Source organism: Akebia trifoliata, chromosome 14, assembly GCF_017979445.1.
Source record: "Akebia trifoliata isolate Shusen 1 chromosome 14, ASM1797944v1, whole genome shotgun sequence".
Lineage (NCBI taxonomy): Eukaryota > Viridiplantae > Streptophyta > Magnoliopsida > Ranunculales > Lardizabalaceae > Akebia > Akebia trifoliata.
Window position 1 is genome coordinate 25,729,963 of NC_141388.1, and position 20,641 is coordinate 25,750,603.

The 20,641-nt window shown below is 35.9% G+C and overlaps 1 protein-coding gene across 1 annotated transcript; it reads right to left on the reverse strand.

Annotated features, from left to right (window-relative positions):
• Window positions 1-3,595: 3,595 nt before the first annotated feature.
• Window positions 3,596-19,571, reverse strand: LOC147386617 (Tetratricopeptide repeat (TPR)-like superfamily protein). Its single transcript, XM_086423331.1, has 2 exons — window positions 19,333-19,571; window positions 3,596-4,845 (listed from the first exon to the last, which is right to left on the reverse strand). The coding sequence occupies exons 1-2, from the start codon at window positions 19,432-19,434 to the stop codon at window positions 3,793-3,795; spliced, it is 1,155 nt and encodes a 384-aa protein (XP_086279457.1). The 5' UTR covers window positions 19,435-19,571; the 3' UTR covers window positions 3,596-3,792.
• Between the last annotated feature and the right edge of the window lie 1,070 nt (window positions 19,572-20,641).

Below are 20,641 nucleotides of genomic sequence, written 5' to 3' on the forward strand. Positions count from 1 at the left end.
GGACAGAGAGAGGGTCGTGTGAGAGAGCAGAGATTGTAGAGGGAGCGGCCAAGTAAGTCCCACTTTCTTTTATTATTATTCATGTTTGTTGTCCAAAACAGAGAGTGAACTCGAAAAATGCAATGGAGCAAGAGGAGAAGAATGAGATAGAGAGGGGTAGAGACGTAGGGGAGTTTGTGGGAGAGAGAGAAAGAGTTGGAGAGGAGTTCAACGTGAGAGAGAGAAGAGGGCAGAGTGTGAGAGAGGACATTCAGCCAGTTTGTCGAGTGAAGAAACTGTTCGTTAATGGATATGGAGTGCGAGCGAGGGTGTCGAGAGATTGAGTCCAGCCATTAGAGAGAGCTAGACAGATATGTGAGGGTGAGAGAGCTAGGGGCCCTTTTTAGAAAGGACTCTTCCTTTTATACAAAAAAAAAAAAAAAAAAAAAAAAAAAAAAAAAAAAATTCTAATTTTTGTTTCTGTTCTTACGTTTTCCTTTCTTTCTTTATTTTCTTTCCACTTTATTAAATAGGAGTATGAGAGAGGTAATCCCACACTACTTGTCTTAATGATTTCTCATTGATGAATTCATACTTTTTTTTATTTTTAGCGTGATTAAATTTTAATTTTAACCTTGAATGATTTTATTTTAATCTTGAATGGTTGGTTTAATAGTATTTTTAATCTTGATTGGTCGATTGAGTTTGATTTTAAATTTTGAATTTTTTGATTTAATTTAGTTGGATTTCGATGAAAATTTAATTTGAGTTGGTCAATTAGTCTTTGATTTTAATTTTGCTTTGATTGGTCAATTGTATTTTAATTGATATTGATTTATTGGTTGATTATATTTTATTTTTAATTTAGTCGATTAATTTTTAATTGTTTGATTTTTAATTTGAGTTTGATTTTTAATTTAAATTTAATTTTCATTAGATTCGATTTTTAATTTGATTTCGAATTTCAATTATTTTATTTATTTATTTATTTAATGTTTTCCTAAGAATCAGGGTCTTTAGGTCAAAGTTGGATGTTAAGGGGTATTTTGGTCATTTTTTTTTCAAAAATTTTTCTGAAGTAAAAATTGTATTAATTTTAACTGAAGTAACCAACAAAACAAGTACCAGTAATAATTTGGGTGGAGATAGCTTCTTTACTATGATTTAAAATGAACAAGCTTGAAATGTGGACATATCAAATCAACTTTGGAGCCACTAAAACCCATTTTCTTAAGATTTCCAATCCAATCAAAAGAATTGTTCATTGGGAATTTATTTCTCCAAAGAGAATTCCCCTCTCACAAGAAAAAATGTCATTTACTAATTTTTTAATAATTGGACATCCTGTTGACAACAGATTGGGCCTATATCCGGGTTTTGCCCAATCTACAGACCATAATATTTTCTAAGGATTAGTCTCTGGGCACATGCAACGCCTACACAACACATGCACCAGGTAAGTAAGGGTGTGCGGTGACTCCAAAGGAATTAATGCTTATACTAGATATTGAACTCATGACATGCAGGCATTAACCCTTGACCGGTCTGAAATCTCCAGTGAACCAACCCTTTGAGGTTAAGTGGGAGGGGTGCAACTCAAGGATTTCCCAAAAGGTCACTCATCCTAATACCATTCTTGCCCGATTATGTGTACTTAAAATAATTACATTGCTTAGTTTTATTTATTTATTTCAAATAGAGTTGTTGTAGGAACAAACTTGCCGGGTGACTTGACTTAATAGACATTCCAGTTGGGTTTTAAAACATTGTTTAAGATAATTATATTCAATATAGACAAGTATACCATTACACATTATCTCTTTAAAATATGATCAAATACATGGGCACCTCACACCTCACCATATATATTGGGTAAGGATCTGGGAACAACTATTTGTTACAATGTTTTTTACAACACAACCCAGATGTCGTGGAATCGTGTAAAATGATCATAGCCAGAGCTTTTCCCCTCCTAAAACTAGCCCAACTTTTTTCCTTGGTCCTATCGATTGGAATCAGCCATCTTTTCTAACCCCGGCCACAATAGATGCGCTACCACGCAATGGCTTTTGCTCTAAAGAAAGTCTCACCTCCTTGCTTATTGCTTAAAGGCCGTAGTTTTGAATCTCCTTATGATTGAGCCATCCTCCAGCTTCCTAACGGGACTTGTTTGTATTATTATCCACACGCAGTATAAATTATTGTAAAAACAATTGTCCCTCGATCCCCCCGCACGTATACGTGTGTGTGTGTGTGTGTGTGTGAGAGAGAGAGAGATGTTTTCATTTTTCATCTGGGCCACACTTGAGTTTCTTCTTCAGTTGACCTATTCTCAATGCCATGACCACAAACAAGGTGTCTTTTATGTCTTCCAAAATTTTTATATAAGCAGTCATCCAACTAAATACCCACACCAAATTCTGATCGCATATCAACGTAGAACCAATGTACTTCGGGCTTCTTTCCTTCCTCTTTTTGGTTGGAGCTTCTGATGGCTCATCTCCTATGCATTTCTTCTTAAGCGGATTTCCACAAAGTTTTGGATTACCCTTATATATTGAAAGATCATTTTAAGTGTCTGGAGCTTGTTACCTGATGGAATTCTTCCCAAAAAGTTGTTGAATGATAAATTCAGGTGATTTAAGTATATTAAAGTCGGCATGGCTTAAGGAATTACCCTGAAAGTTGATTTATGGAGAAATCAAGAGATTCGTTTGACTTCAATTGACCAATATTATTTGGGATACTTTCTGTTAAATAATTTCTTGATAGATTCAAACCATGTAGTCTATAGAAAGAATCATTAGCTTAGCTCCTGGGGTATCTCTCCTATCAAATTATTTCTTGAAAGATTCCTGTTGATGCCGACTTACAATTCTTTTCCTTCCATGACTTCCAGTAATTGATCCTTATAATTTTGATCTTCGTTGGAGTTTCCAAAACAATGAGGGATCATTCCAGATAGATTGTTATCGGTGATGTCCATTGAGAACTTCAATTATTCAGCCACCATTATGGTGAAGTTTGGACTTCTGAAATAGTTATGGTTTATTTTGGGTTGTAGGACGTGAACGTTGGGTAAGGGATTGTTTGGTCATCTTTTTTCTAAGTCCTTTCTTGAGTTTAGAGCTATAGAAAAGTATTTTGATTGAAGGTGGATATGATCAGTTCTTTTTTCTTCTTTGTTCCTAGTTTTATACAGATTTGCATAGTTCTTGATAATCAATTCCTATTAAGTAATTTTAGTTTGTCTTTGATTTAAAATTATTAGAGTTGGAAATTATGAGAGAGAAAGTTATGAAATTAGGTTATTTATTTGGTATTTTAATTTGATTAGGATTCTTGAATTTATTTTTTTCTATGTTAACTCAAATTGTAAATCCAATCTCAAATCCTTAATCCTTACCCAAAATCCTAAATCAAATTCCCTAATTCTCCAAATTTCTTTTTTTCCCTCACTATCATGCATCATAAACAACTATTGAAATTGTTTGAACAAGCTTTTTAATGTTTAGATAATACTTCGAGCCAAACATTTGTAATGTTTGAATGGTGTGTTTTAATCTTTAATTGGGTGCAATAAACAATTTAAAAAATTGGGGTGTAATAAGTAAAATTTGGGGTGCCAATAGCAGATCTCTATTTTCTAGCAATGATATGAGCACCTGAAAATTGAGTAACATAAATTACATACCAAAATTACACGAGCACGTTACAGTAAAGTATCCTCCACAACATCCATTCTTCTAAGCCAACTCATGAACTCTCTTCAATTTCTATGGCTTCTTGGAACTCAATCCAGTAAGTCTAAAACTACCTGTTTCTCCTTTTGAAATCTTTCGGACCAATAAGATCTGAAATACATGAATTCATCTCTTCCAATAAACTAATCGCTAACTCCAACCTCCCAACCTTCTTTAAATTACTAATCAATGCTCGGTAGATATAAACAGAAGGACTGATCCCTTTTCTTTTCAACTCGTCAAAGAGACCCAATGCTTCCTCAACACGCCCTGACCGACCAAAGCTCTCAATTAATGCAGTATAAGTACGTAAATCTGGCTCGAGATTTTTCTCACCCATTTCATGTAAGAAAACTAAGCACAAATCCAACCTCCCCATCTTCCGTAAGTTGTTGATTATTGTGTTGTATGAGATAATATCCGGGGCCATATTAGCCTCTTTCATGGAGGCAAACTCATGAAGCATGCCATCTACCCGACCTGCCCTGCCCAAGATATCTAAAATTGTGTTATATGTGACAATATCTGGTTTACATTTCAGATTCTTCATATAATCAAATATCATCAAGGCTTTATCTATCTGTCTGGATTCAGCAAAGCCAGATATGATCTTGTTTATGATTGTAGCCCTTCTTGGAAAAATCAGTTCGGACATTTTTCCAACAAATTTTTGCAACGGGACCGAATCAGGTGCATTCAACAAAGCCTTGGTCAGAATAGAATAAGAAGTCGGACCCACAGGAACACGGGATAGTAATAGATCCTCGAATATCTCAAACAGAACTTCAAAATCTTTCCCTTCACCTGCTGATGTCAGAAATATATTATAAATTTTTGGGTTCAGGAATATCTGTTTATCGTGTAGGCTCCGAACCAATCTAGCTGCATCCTTGAGATTCCCAGCTTTGCATAGCTTCTCAATATAAACACTACAGGTTTCTTTGCTGGAAACTGGATCATTTTCTAATGCAGAGATAATTCGGTTTAAGGCCTCATCTGTCACCTCGTGTTCATCCAAAGATGCCTGTGTTGCTACCAATCGATAATTGTTAGTGGGCTTACTTAGAACAACAACGAACGGCCAGATTCTATTGAACTCAGGTGGGATGGATGAGAGAAAATTCTGCAGTTGAGAGAAAAAGTTTGATCTGTTAGCAGAGAAAGAAAACTTGAATCGAAGATTTACAAATTTATAAGAGTAAATATTGGACTATCCTCACCATAAGTTTTTTACGTCTCCCAACTAGAAAATGTTCTTTGGATTTGCACAACCATACAATTTCCATAAACTATACAATTGAGATGAATCAGGCATGCATATTGGAAACGACAATGACACTAGTGAGAAGCATTTGGTTGCAAGTTGAAAGGTTTAAAAGGGAGAGAGAAAGGCTTAATAGAAAATAGTTTGAGGTAGCATAGAAGGATTTGGAGGCACACACACTCTATGAAAGACACCTTAGTGTCGCTCAATGAGGTCAGAAGGATGTCATTGGATTGGTGGCGTACACAACACAAGGAGTGTGTATTGCAATGGCCAACACTACACTTGTTAATCACACCAAGGTTATAAGGATGTCATTGGATTGGCTGTGTCCTTGACAAAGGGGGGTGGCATTACAATGACTCTAGTAGAACACTTCACTTGACAAAGGATTTTCTTGATTGTTTAACAAAGTGAGCAAACAGCCCCTCCAAGATAAAGACCAAGCAAGGTGTTTTTTTCCTTGAGTTTGGCAAAGTTCTTCAGACCTGAAGTAAGCTTTTCTCAAATTTTTGTTTTTTTTTTTCCCTCATTGGAAAATCAAATCGCATAAATCACCCCCATCTAGGAACCTAACCCATGCATGTTAACCGTGATCTCAAACCTAGTTTCTTGTCTCACCTTGACCCCTACCCAGGCCAAGATGACTCGTACAAGTCAATCTCCTTTGAACTAGAGTACTGCTACACTCTCACTACTCTATTTCTTCTTTTTGTTTTAACAAGTACCCTGTCTCTTTGCCACAAACCTAAGGTTTTATGATCCTTGTAACACTAGAGTGGATACACTTTTGTTTACCTCTATTTCTCAAATCCTTTGATCAAAACCCTAACTCTACCTCTACAACAGTCCAATTCTCAGAGGCCAAGTCACCTCTTCCACATATACCAGGTGTCAAGGTTGTTAAAAGAGCTAGGTGGGGCCTAAGCAGTGAACCCCCTTAGGGCCGAGGCGACAAAAACAATTTAATGTTTCAATTTTTTATATGTAGTATAGGTCATGCAAGAAAGAGCAAAATGATAATGTAAATGCCATTACCAAGATAATATTAAGTTAACTACTAAGAAAAGTTGTAAGTCAATACAACTAATATGTAAGAAAAATGAAAACAATGTAACCCCAAATATTTAACTAATTTGATGCCCCTCACAAATCTTTGTAGTGATAACAAGAGAAAGGTTGAATAGCTTTTTTTTTATTATTTTTTTTTTTTTATTGAGTAAGCTGGCTTGAATCCTTGACCTCAAAGTTGTTTTGCAATGCGTCAAACCAACTAAGCTATGTGTCTAACCCTGTTGAATAGGTGTTTTTGACACCAAAATTTGGACGACTAAAAATGCCCCCACCTTTACATATAACTCATTATCATAATCATCATCTTTGTCAAAATGAATAAAACTACGATCTTACCCACGTTACTTAGCTTTCAGTTTCCTAAAATAATAGAATATATGTCTATTATGTTATCTTCAAAATAACCTTGGTTAATATTTTAAATTACAAAACAACCTTTACAACATATTAAATGATAAAATATGAAAATATAAGTTTGTCTATTTGAAATTTAAATAAATAAAAAAAATTTGAAGTAATTTTGATAATGCATAAATCATAAAAAATAAAAATTGATGAATGCATAAATCATAAATTTTGTAATAAAATGTGCTTCACACATGCCACCTACTAGTTTTTTTAATCTTAGAACCACCTCACAAGTTTAGCTAAATATTTGAGACACTACTTATACTCTAAAATTGATTAAATACCTTTTAAAATACAATTTATACAAAATCCCAAGGGGTAGCCAACAAGGAGGGGAATCAAACTCAAGACCTTTGTTTTCTTAGGTGTGGTCTTAACCATCATTGTTTTAATAAATCAATTACAATCAAAATGTATTTATTTCAACAACCAAATTGTGTTGAAATTTTTTATTATGTTCGTTTAGTCTCTGATTGAAAATGAATATTTTAAACACATTTTGGGTGTTTTGACCAGAGGATTGAAAATAAGAGTTGTAACCATTTGGTGTTCAAAACACACCAAAAATATGATGATTTTCAATTTTTTGTACTCTTCAATAAATTAAAACGTTTAAACCACCCAAAATATGGTCTCCAATCTTCCATCAAAATTAGTGTTTAGAACACCCAAAACGTGTTGAAAATCTCCATTCTCGATAATAATTATAATAAAAAAAACGTGAAAAAAAATCCAATGATCATAGGGTTTGAAAGAATGAACCAAAATTGGTTGACTCGGCCAAAATTTCAAAAAATCAGGTAAGATTTTGAAAATCTTGACAAGACTACTAGGATCTCATGCAGGTCAATGAGAACTACGATTGACAATAGATATTTCACTTAGATGCCCCCAAGATCGAGATGACTAAGTGGCTCAACAATGAAACTAGCTACAGATGTTTGCTCCCTCTGGTTGCGTGTTCGAAACTAGGCGCCCTTTTGACTTACCCTTTTGCATGTGGGGAAACATTCTTGGGGTTGGGGCATGTAAGGGACTAATCACATCGAAATAGGGCATGGAAAAACCCTACAATATAAAATATAAAAAAAAACGGACCAGAGATGTCATTCTGATCATACTATCTTCATTCATTCTGGCTCTACAAGTTGTATTATCCTCTTAGTCTACATTGATGATATATTCTCATTGGAGATGACTCATCCTTCATCACTTATGTGAAGAAGGAATTAGGCCGTATATTTGAAAGTTATGAATTTCGGCACCTTAATATTTCCTTGGGCTTGAGGTTGCTCATTCCAAGAAAGGCATTTTTCCCTCGCAAAAGAAGTATGCCTTAGATCTCTTATGCGACACAGGTATGATTGATTGCAAACCGGCTAGTTCTCCCATGGATCCAAAGCTATGTTTGCATGAGAATGCAAATGATCTTCTTCTTGATCCACATACTCATCAACATCTTGTAGACCGATTGATTTATCTCACCCTCACACGCCAAATATTGTATTTGTTGTGAGCATGGTTAGTCAGTTTATGCATGCTTCTCCTGCTACCCATCTCGCAGCAGTTCATCGTAATCTTAGTTATATCAAGTCTAGTCTGAATTGAGGACTTGTATATCGTTCACATGGTCATCTGGATCTCACCACTTTTACCGATGCAAATTAGGCAAGATCATTTTTTTATCGTTGTTCAACATCATTAAATTGCTCCTTTCTAGGAGGCAATTTGATTGCATGGAAAAGTAAAAAGCAACCACTAGTATCTTGCTCCAGTGTTGAATCTAAGTATAAGGCTATTGCTCATGGTACATGCGAGCTTCTATGGCTTCAATCTTTTCTATATGTGAGTTAGGATTTCCTATTATGAGATCTATGCCGTTAATATTGTGACAATAAAGCAGCCGAAAAGATAGTCTCTAATTATGTTCTACATAAGCGAACCAAGCATATAGAAGTTGATATACACTTTGGTTGTGAAAAAGTTCGGGATGGTTCACTTAGGTCGCAACATGTGTCTTCCTCTCATCAGCTTGCAGATATATTCACCAAAGCAGTCGGACCCTTCCATCCTTCAAGATATCACTATCAAGTTAGGCATGTTTGATGTTTATGCTCCAACTTGAGGAGGAGTGTTGTTAGCAATTTTAGAGTTTGTAGAGTATAAAAGTATACTTGTAAATTCTTCAAATCTGTAATCCTCTCTTTTTTAATATAAAAGCTAGTAGGGAAATGCCCTAACTAAGCAAGTATTCCAAGAATTTCAAGTCATACAACAAACATTCTGGCTATAGAATTCCCCTTCTTCTCAACAAATCAAGTGTTTGAATTCTTTCCCACACAGTAGACCAAACAAAAAAAGTTATACCTTGGATGGCACCCTAGGACCCCAAACCACAACATGAGGTAAAGAAGGGTCCCCACATCTAGTGAGATCCTTGTAGAAGTCTTTGACCAAGAACATGCCTTTACTATTTCGAACCCATAATCTCACGTCTTCCACCATTGGACTTCCTGACACTATATTGAGATGGCCTATCAACTCTGTAATCTCTGGCACTTTCCAATCATTCAATGACCTCCTAAGCCCCAAATCCCAACCTGTGGAAATCCGCTCAAACACTCGAAAGTTTGCGACCAGAAGATTCCTTTTTCATGAGACTACATACAATGAAGGAAACCTATCCATCAAAAGACCTCCCCCACACCAAGTATCCTCCCAAAATCTTACTTCGTCCCCCTTCCCTACCTTGAAAGTCACTCTTTTTTTTTAAATTGCGGAAGAATTTTTAAAACACCTTTCCACACCCCACACCCAAACGGATTTTTAGTAACACCTCTCCCAACCCATAGAATCCTCCCCAAATTTAGCCACTATCACCTTCCGCCATAGCCACTCCAAACCTCCAAAGCCATTTTCCTAGCAAAGACCCGTTTAGAGTACCCAACTTTTTGAAACCGAGACCCCCCAAACTCTTTACCGTGCACACATTCTTCCAACTAACCAAATGAAGTTTGCTTCTCCCTTCTTTGTCATGCCAAAAAAAATCCCTAAACAACTTATCTAGTCTCAACTCCACACTTCTAGGGATAAAAAATAAAGACAAACTAGTAAACCAGGATGCTAAACAAACACTCTTGATCAAGATTAACTTACCACCCTTATAAAGGTAATTTGCATGCCAGGGGTTTAATCTTCTAGAAACATTTTCTACCACAGGCTCCTAAATACTTTTGCTCTTATAAGAGGCTCCCAAGGGAAGCCCAAATAAGAAGGGAGAACACTCGCTTGAAACCCCAACAAAGCTGCAAGCTCCACATCGACCGCTTGTCCCACATGAAAGACCTTACTCTTACAAAAATTTACTGACAAACCGGTTATAGCTCCAAAACAGCATAACAACCCGCCGAGAAACCTAATCTAATCAATGTCCACATCCAGAAAGACAAACAGATCATCCGCGAATTGCAACTAAGTGACCAAAGGGCCTCCTGTACTTGGGCGAAAACCCCCCAAGTCCCCGTTTGCTACCGAGTTACCAAATATTCTACCCAAAGCCTCTAACACCACCAAGAACAAGAAAGGAGAAAGCGGGTCTTCTTGACATAAACCCTGAAAGCTCTTGAAGAAACCCCTCGGAAAACCAATAACAAGGATTAAAAAAGATGGGGTAGAAACACTCCTCATTGCCCAATAAATACTTAAGCTCAAACCCCATGCGACCCAACAAATACGTCAAACCACTCCAACTTACATGGTCGAAAACTTTCTCCAAATCTATCTTGCACACTAACCCCAACACTTGAGATTTTAACTTTGAGTCTAGTCACTCATTAGCTATAATAACTCCATCAAGGATTCCACTCACAAAGGCCCCTTGGCGATCTCGTGAAACACCTCTTTCATCATTATTGCAAGTAACTTGGAGATGATTTATAAGTGATGCCCACTAGACTGATAGGTTTAAGATCTGCAATGTCTTCCACTCCCACCTTCTTTGAACCAAAGTAACAAACGAACAATTCAACCCAATATCTAGCACACCATTCTCAAAGAGATCTTATAAAACTTCCATCAACTCCCTCTTCATTGTATCCCAACACTTCTTAAAGAAGCCTAAAGTAAACCTATCCGGCCCGATGCCTCATTTGAACACAAGCTTGATATAGACGCAAAAACTTTCTCTTCCTCAAATGGTTTCTCTAGCCACAACCTTTGCTCATAGGTGATACTATCAAAGTGCAAGCCATCAAGTTTTGGCCTTAATAAGTAGGCTCTGAATACAAACCGATATAAAAATCAACCACCCCTTTTCTAAACTCGTCCTCCCCTTCAAACCACCTCTCCCCAAATTGAAATGTTATTGGATCTCCTATGAGTATTAGCCACACGATGGAATAACTTAGTATTACCATCCCCTTCATTTAACCATCTTGAATTTCCCCCCTTCTAGCTCTTCCCCCCGAAGTCAAAGGACCCAACTCCTCCCTCCTATCTAACTCTTCTAATTCCAACTAGAGTTCCTTTTTCCTTACTTCCAGCCTCCCAAAAACCTCCCATTCCATACTTTTAGCTTATCTTGAATGAACTTTAACTTTAAACAAAAATTTACCGCTGGTCCCCTCTCAAACTCACCACCAACTTTCAATTAACTCCTTAAAATTCTCTTGCAACAACCACATATTTTTGAATCTGAATGGAGTCTGGCATCTAACACTCGGCCCCACTTGAAGAACAATCTGGCAATGGTCTGAAGTTGGATTTAGCAACGATTCTTGAGAAACCCCAGAAAAGAAGACTTCCCAGCTTGACAAAACTAAGAACCTATCAAGTTTATCTAGGACAGGAGACTCTTGGTTATTGGACCAAGTAAATTACCTACCAACCAAGGGAAGATCTACCAACTCATTAGTTTGAACAAACCTCCTCATCTTTAACGAGAATCTAGAGCCCCAAAAATTTTCAAAAGAAAACTAGATAACATTGAAATCTCCCCCGAGACACCAAGGCTTACCCCAACACGAATTCACATTGCTTAACTGTTTCCAAAATTGAGCTTTTTCTCTGTCCATGGAAAGGTCGTAATGATGTAGGACATCTATAGCTCTAAGTAGTTTTCTAATACTATTCGCTTTGTATTTCTATTTCTACTTCTAGTAGGATTTCTATTTCATAGTTATATTAGGAGTACAATTCCTTGTTAGTTTCTAATTTGTTTTAAATTCATTTTTATTATTTAGACTATAATTAGAAGTGTTTAGAAGTCTCCAATTTGAGTTCTAATAAGATTAGAAAGTTAGTATTATGTTATAGATAGGTTAGGAATATTAATTTTTAATATTTTATTAAGATAACAAATTGTTATGATGGAGTTACCAATATAAGGAGCTCCAAATCTGAAAATTAATAATCAATCAATTCAATTAGTTTTTCTCTTTTAATTACATTTTTAGCTTTATACTTTGTTTTTTCAACCTATTGCTTGTTTATCAATTGAATATATTGATTTTGAGTGTTCCATTAAACACAATCTATCGAATTTATTGATTCACACGCTTCCACTACATCAAGTGGTATCAAAGCTCTTGCTACGATCCACGTTCATGGTTGGTGAAGGAGAATTCATCATTGAAACTAAATTGGAAGCGCAATTCGAGAAGTTTGAAGAAGGTGAACATCTCAGTTGTATTATCCACAACTTATTGCCAGTACAACATCTTGATCCTTCAATTCGACATAGTCTTTTCTAGACTACATGCAAGGTTCAAAGTAAGTTGTGCCAATTAATTATAGATAGTGGAAGTTCGGAAAATATAATTTCAACCTACATGGTCGATGCACTCAAGCTACCCACTACACAACACCCTACACCTTATTCTATAGGTTGGGTGGACAATAAATGCAAGAAGAATATGACAAGTCAATGCTCTATTTCTTTTAATATTTGACAATATAAGGATGAGGTTATTTGTGACATCATCCCAATAAGAGCATGTCATATCCTCTTGGGAAGGCCTTGGCTTCATGATAATGATGTCACCTACTGAGGTAAAGCCAACACCTATTCTTTCATGCATAATGGTGTCAAACTGATTCTACATATTTCCTATGACAAGCCCAAGGCTGTCGAACCAACCAAGGAGAAGGAAACATATTTTACTTCTACCAACATCAATGACGACTTAAAGGAAACAAGCCAAGTGATCGTTGTGGTAGTGCAACCTTCCAATCAAGACCCTCCAACTCAAGTTTCTCATAAAGTACAATCCCTCCTTGAAAACTTTTCTTGTTTTCTTCCTTTGGAATTATCAGATTCATTGTCTCCCATGAATAATATACATCATATTGATTTGGTACCTGATGCAAGTCTCCCAAATCTACCCCGTTATGGGATGAGTTTGAAAGAATATGACATTGAAGGAACAACTGAAAAAGAACCTTGAAGCTTCTATTAACAAGTACAAAATCGGTGTCGATAGAAGATTCAAGCAGTATGAAAAAGAAGACTTGGTCATGGTTTATCTTAGTATAAATCGTTCCCCTGTTAGAATTTACAAGAAGGCCAAGTTGAAGAAAATTCAACCCTTTCATATATTGGAGAAGATAAGTAATAATGCTTATGTTATGGATTTACCAGATGATATGCTATGGTCAATTAAATTCTCTAAACAAAGTCTGAAGAACGGATATCACTAGAAGTGGATTAGAGCGAGAGATGAATGGAAAACAAGAAAAATAAAAAATGCCTTCAAGAAAAACTCGAGAACGAGTTCTTTTCAAAGAAAGGGGGCCAGATGTAGTACATCTATAGCTCTAAGTAGTTTTCTAATTCTATTAGATTTCTATTTCTATTTCTAGTAGGATTTTTATTTCTACTTCTAGTAGGATTTCTATTTCATAGTTATGTTAGGAGTACAATTCCTTATTAGTTTCTAATTAGTTTTAACTTCGTTTTTATTATTTAGACTATAATTAGAAGTGCTTATAAGTCTCCAATTTGAGTTCTAATAAGATTAGAAAGTTAGTATTATGTTATAGATAGGTTAGGAATGTTAATTTTTAGTATTTTAGTAAGATTATAAGTTATTATGATGGAGTTATCTATATAAGGAGCTCCAAATCCGAAAATTAATAATCAATCAATCAATAATCAATTGAATTATCTTTTCTCTTTTAATTACTTTTTTAGTTTTATGTTTTATTTTCTTTCAAGCTATTCCTTGTTTATCAATTGAATATATTGATTTAAATTGATTTTGAGTGTTCCATTGAACACAATTTATTGAATCTATTGATTCACACGCTTCCGCTATGTCACGTAAACCTCTGAGAACACCCACTAAAAATCATTGTCCACTAGCCTACATAAAATGGAGGTCGAGAAGGCACCAAACAATGTGTCCTCCACAACAACACTTCTTGTGTCTCACATCACAACAATACCCCCAGTCGTCCCAACCCTGCTGCCCCATAGCTCTCTAATCAACTTCAGATCCACGTCCTCAAGGTTTGATTCTTGGAGAGTGACAATCTTGGGGTTCAAACTGCGGACCAAAGATTTTATCACCACCTTTTTTCTCGAGTCATTCAAACCTCTAACATTCCAAGAAAAAAATCTTAAGCGTCATTAAAAACTAACTTCCTTCTCCCGAAACCTTTTCTTGTAGATGTCTTCAACTGCACACACCCCTTCCTTCTTCCCAATGCTACCCGGATTTTTCATAATTCTTAACTTCTTCCTCATTATAGCCTCTGTGTTTACCCCCAGATCATCCAATTCTTCTGGCTCAACCACCGAAAAACTCAGATTAAGGGAACAATCAGTACAATCGATAAGAACTCCAACGACAACTTTGGGCTCTGATGACTGAACTCAATAAACCTTTCACCGACCACCAATCCCTAAGCATCGCACCTTTCTCAGAACACCCACTTCCTCAACTAAACCGTCCAAATTGACCCCAACGATTGTCTTAGAACCAAAATCCTTTTTAAATTCCATCTGTAAGGCTCAACAATCTTCGGCAACAACTTAGAAGTCCCAGTGTCAAACTCACGACCTTTAGACCTCCCTCCTGCCTCGGCACAGAAGCTTAAATTGAGAAACTGCAAGTCAGAACCCACTACAATAACCAAAAGACTAAGAGAGGTTGAAAAAGGATTTTTAATACTCCCTGTCTGCCAGAATACTTCAAAGAGGGGCCTTCCATCTAACGAGAGAGCTTGAAACCTTCCCACCGAAGTCGGCCAAAAAAATAACTGAGTCTTCTCAAAAAAATCAGTTGAGGACCCAAAACCCCTTCTTGAAGCCCACTAAGCAGACACTTAGAGTTGCCTCCCCCAACTCACTAATATGAACGTCACTCCAAACCTAGGCCTAGGCAGAACTAAGACCTTCATCTCAGAAAAAACCTTTTCCCAGGCCCATGGACCACAAAACAGTCACAACCCACGAACCCTCCAGTATCTTGACTTGCATCTTGGGCCAACGAACATGGCACCACAGAACCTACCCCATGTGTTGCACTTGAACCAGAATTCTCTCCACTCGTGTCTAACTTGGATTTAGCTCTCCAAAATCGTTTAATATGTGTCTAATTCCTTCCAAGTTTACCCCTAAAATTCTCAACTACACGTTCCTCAAAACCTCTTGAGACATCACAACACTTCAAACTTTTCAATTTGCCCTTTCGCTTTTTAGCCACCTTACCCACCCCAAGGTGACCACCTTTTTTCCTTTTCTTTGACGCAAACTCTTCCACACATCCATCTTTCGAAGACTTGGAGGACTTTAATTCAAAATTTGAAAAGAGCTATGATTCTACCATTCTACTTGGAGAACACATTGTCGCCCCTACCAAACTACCTCCGAACAAGTGCTAAACTTTGGTGACCTCTGCACCAAGGCCAATAGCTCAAAGAACTAAAGTAGACGCAAAAGTGCCAACCCCATCCAACCCTTCTCAAAAACCTGATTTCAAGCCAACTTTTTCCATCCCAGCTGCCACTATCAATTTTCCTTTAACGTCCACCACCCCTTGAAGCTCCGAATCTTCAAGAACAATGCCAACCTTATAAAACAAAATCCCCTCTAACCACCATTAGGCAATCAGGCATTCTCTAGGGACAAAATCTGACTTTTAGCCTCGCAAAGGAAGCGCCACCCATGCTTGAGGTCTTGTCATCTACTTCCACCAAGTCCCCCTAACTGGTCCCCAATATAGTTGAAAACCTGAGGGCCCCAAAGGTTGAAAGGCAGACTAATGCGGAATGCAAATCAAGTTAATGGCCAAGGATTTCGATGGAAAATTTGTAATTATTTAGATTTTAAGTTATTTGAGTCTAGATTTATCGTTTTATAGTTAGTTATTTAGTTTTATGTTTTAGGGCCTTAATTTTATGTTTTTTTTTTTGTTTTTTTTATGTTTTATTGGCCCATGGTCTTAGTATGATATTTAAGGGGCAAAGCAACTTTAGTTTGTCTTATATTTAAGTTTATTAGGATTTGAAAATTAGGAAAGAGAAAGTTACGAAAATAAGGTTACTTATTTGGTATTTTAGTTTGACGAGAATTCTTAATTTATTTTCTTTATATAGATTGTATTAAGGTTTTTTTTTTTTATTAAACGAAGATTTTGATGAATAAAGAATGAGTTTCTATAATGGAGTGAAGTGAGTTCTCCACCAATCTTGGGTGATTTCAAGAAACCCTTGATATGATTTCAAAGTTCTATTTTTCTATCATTTTCTTTCTTCTTCTAATTTTTATTTTAATTTTCTATTCTTTTGTTTTTTCTTGATTTTCTTTTAGTTTCTTGTTCTTGATTTTCTTGATTCTTGATTCTTAAAACCCCTCTCTTGATTCTTGATTCTTGAAACCTACAAACCTCTACCCTTAATCCTTTCCCATTTTCTTTAACCCTTATTTCATTAATCTCTTTTCCAAATCTTTAACCCTCAATCATTTCCTTACCCTACAAACCTTTAACAATTTTCATAGGTATTGAAGTCATACCTACGATCATTGTTTTCATTTTACCTTTTCGGTTTACCCAATCCTAAACCATATTCCCTAAACCCCCTCATATTTTCATATCTCCCCTCTTCGTCCAGCATCACAAACCCATCACTCTAACCCAAGTTCCCTCGTTTTTCCACAAAGCATCCAGTTTGTTCACGTCCACATACCACTGAGAAAAGCTCACCTCAACCCCATCTATCAACACTTGTTTAAGGCAAATAATCGAATAAGCCATTGATTTGTTCTCGACCAAATGTAAACTACAAGACTTTCCCTATGAATAGAACTTAAGAGGCAATTTTCTTCTATTCTTACCTACATCAACCTTTGACCTTACCTCATCCTTTAAAAGCGGCAAATCTACCTAGTAGTAATTGGCTTTTTAGACCACTGCATTCTTCCAAACCCCGAAACAATCTTCCTTTTTTGACTCAGTTCCACTCTTCTTATTTACAAAGACCTTCTCATTCTGTTTTACCTTCGGACAAACAAGGAGTTGCTTCCCTTTCCCCAGGACTTCCACCCACGAGGTTGCCTTCTCAAGATCTACAACTCTACCGGGCAGCTCCATCAAATCTTCTAGTTCACACAACACCTCAAGTTTAAAACTTAAAACCAAACAATCTTTTCCTTCAGAGCCCTTAGGAAAAACCAGAACCTTAGTTTTGAATTTCTCCCTAAACACTTGTAACTTCAGAAACTTACCATTCCTATTACTTTTCTTGATTGCAACCAGAGTTCTTCCTTCTGAAGTAAAATTTTCATACATATCCTTGGCTGCGCTTTCATCTGAAGAAAGAACCTTACTTAGCCACAAACCTTCCTTAAGCAACAAAAAGACCTTCGATTCCACATATTGCACTTCCTCAACAACCTCAACACCTTTATTCCTCTTCACCCAACACAAACTAAAGGAAAACAACTTAGCTTCGACCTGCACTTCACCCTTGAAAATCAACATTTAGTTTGTGTTCACTAACCCACGACCTCAGTACCTTGGGCTTTGAACTTAATGCCTTGTTAGTTTCTAGAATTATTTTTAGTTCTAGTACTATTTTCAATCCTAATAGAACTAGAAAATAGAAACAAATCCTACTAGAACTATAGATGTCCTACATCTTCGACACAGATAAAGACACTCCATCATTGGGATAGTTGGAAAGATATGTATGTCTTCTGATAAGTCCACAACGTAAGCATTATCGCTGATTTCCATGATGACCTATCTTCTTGAACTTAGTCTTGTTGTAGGTGCCCATTGGAAAACTATCCTTATTAAGGTCGATCATTACCAAATCTCCTTCATATGATTTGAAACACCTATACTTATAGTCGAAGAAACATTCCATAGTAAACAACCAATTAAGGAAATCAACGATGTGAAGAGGGTCATTGAATTGTGGGATGTATGTCTTAAACCGATATTCTACCTAATTGATTCGATTGGGTGATGGAATATAGTAGGGATCCAATTTATCAAGATAATCAAGGTAAGGGGTTGGTTGGGTTTGGGAAGGATGTTGAAGGTTACATGGAGGGTTGGGGTTATAAGAATCATGTTGTGGGGGCTGATATGTGATTGTTGGAGGGTGAGGGTTTTGATTTTGAGAGTCTAGGAATTGTGCGATATGGATAGAAAGTTGAGAGAGAGTCATATGAGGTGTAGGGAGGTGCGATTTGAGTAAAACCAATATTCTAGACAGGGGTTAGTTTTGAGGGAATTCAACCTCTCTAGAAGAGTTTCTAGGGGCTAATTATGAGGAATATTGAGGGAGGGATGGTGGGAATTTTTGGATGGAATGCTTAGGGTCTTCATCTCCAAGGATTTTCTTACCTTTCTCCTTCTCAATGGTGTTAAGAATCATGCCTTGAACAAAAGACTTCATCTTAGCCATAATTTTGTTGACGATTTTTTCTTCAAATTTCTCAAATTAGGTTGCAATTTGGACTTCTTGGGATGCAAATTGAGCTTCTAGATAAGATTTTGTGAATCATAGTAAGAGCTCTGATACTACTTGATGTAGCAAAAGCATGTGAATCAATGGACTCGAAAGGAATTAAGAGATTGTATTCAATGGAACACATAAAATCAATTTGAATAAATATATTCAATTGATAAACAAGCAATAGCTTGGAAAAAAATAAAACAAAAAATTAGAAAGTAACTAAGATCAAAGATAATTGAATTGATATGTTTTTAATTATTGGATTTCATTTTTGAAACTCCTTATATCGATAACCTCATCATAACAACTTAGAACCTTCTAAAATACTAAAAAGTAACTTTCTTAACCTATTTATACATAATACTAACTTTCTAAACCTATTAAAACTTAATTTGGACACTTTTAAGTACTTCTAATTGTAGCCTAAATAATAAAAACGAATTTAGACAAAAATAGAAATCCTGTTAGAAATAGAAAATAGAAATCCTACTAGAACTAGAAAATAGAAACAAATTCTATTAGAACTATAGATGTCCTACATCAAAAAGAAAAGAAAAAAAAATGTGCCAGAGTCAAATTTATATAGGGTGAAAAGATATAACCACATTATTTGTATTCCCTCTGTGATTTGTGAAGAACTAGCGATTATATGTATGTTCAATCCAAATCCCTCTGAAGAGTAACAAATTATACTACATATCAATAATTATAATAACAGAGTGCAGTTGATAAAACAAACAAACCATGAGAGTTTATCTGATTTCAGGCATACATACATATTAATTCAGAATTAGAAAAATTAAACAAAGAAAAAAAAAATTCTCGCCCATCAAATAGTCTAAAGTCTAAACATGAATTGAAGAATAGAGATTTTTGTTTTCCAGACAGAGAAAGTACCTTGAAGTTTGGTCCAGTGAGCTTCTTAGAATGGAGCAATCTGATCCAACCGCCACTTGAAACTTGTAAATGAAGAAGAAGAAGCCTCTTCACATTACTCATCGAATCACTTCGATTCTGCCATCAAAACGAGCCCTCACACTCAAAACTAGCGAGCGCACGGGCGAGAGAGACAGAAAGAGAGGGATTTGCTTTGGAGTTCCGAGAGTAGGGCCGCTGTGTTTTATGGTTTTAAGTTTTAACGGTTTAACCCTTGGGAGAAAGAAACTCAGTGCTGCAATGATCCGGTTTTTATCCCATGGTGAATCCGAAAAATTAGGATTTGGATCTATAATTTTTATCTCATGATGATCCGAATCCGAAAAATTAGGATTTGGATCTATAATTTGAACTTTTGGATCGGATTTGGATTAACCTCGGTCCTATTCAAAAAATAACCCGCATGGATTTCTCGTATAATTATTTATTATTTATAATAATAAACATCAACCCAACTGTTGAGATATTAAAAATAAGTTATTTTTTCCAACCTATCGTCCTCAACCTCTTCATCTCCCCAATCTTCCTCAAAATACATCGCCAACAAGACCTCTCTTGTTATGTACCCACTTAGATCAGATCACAAAAATAATAAAAATAATAAAAAAAAATTGAGATTGATCTCGTTCGAGGGAGATTGGATCTCCTAGGCCACCAATTCAAGATGGTAAATCTCCAAAATCCAATAGGATCTTAATAATAGTTTCTCTGCATATTTTTATTAATCTCATAATAAATTTAAATACAAGAGAAACAATACCCTAACTACCCACTATCCTATAACCCACAACTCAACTTCTCCCACAATATAGATTATGATCCCATGCACTTAACCTATTTTAACTATTATACTACTTATTAGGAATATATTATGTATATCATATGTACTTAAAACTACTCTACTCTACTCTCAGCCCTACAATTAGGCACATAACATTCCATCTTCCTTGAAATCGATTTTTTCCTCAAGATCGAAACCTCCCGGATCCCAATTGATATTAGAATCAATTACATTCATCTTAACACATAACTCTCAAACTATTTGTCTATTGGAATCAATGATGTCCTCGTGATAATCATTTTGGATGTCGTTGTCTTGACACTTCTTGAAAATAATTAATGATTGGATGACATATACTTTGAATTCAATAGGGAGGATAAAGTCAATTTTTGAATATTTTTCAAAAATATTGACTTCGCCTTTGTCATCTTCATTAGATCTTTGATGTTCTTTGTCTTCAGCATACTTGACGAGATTCTCATTGGCATT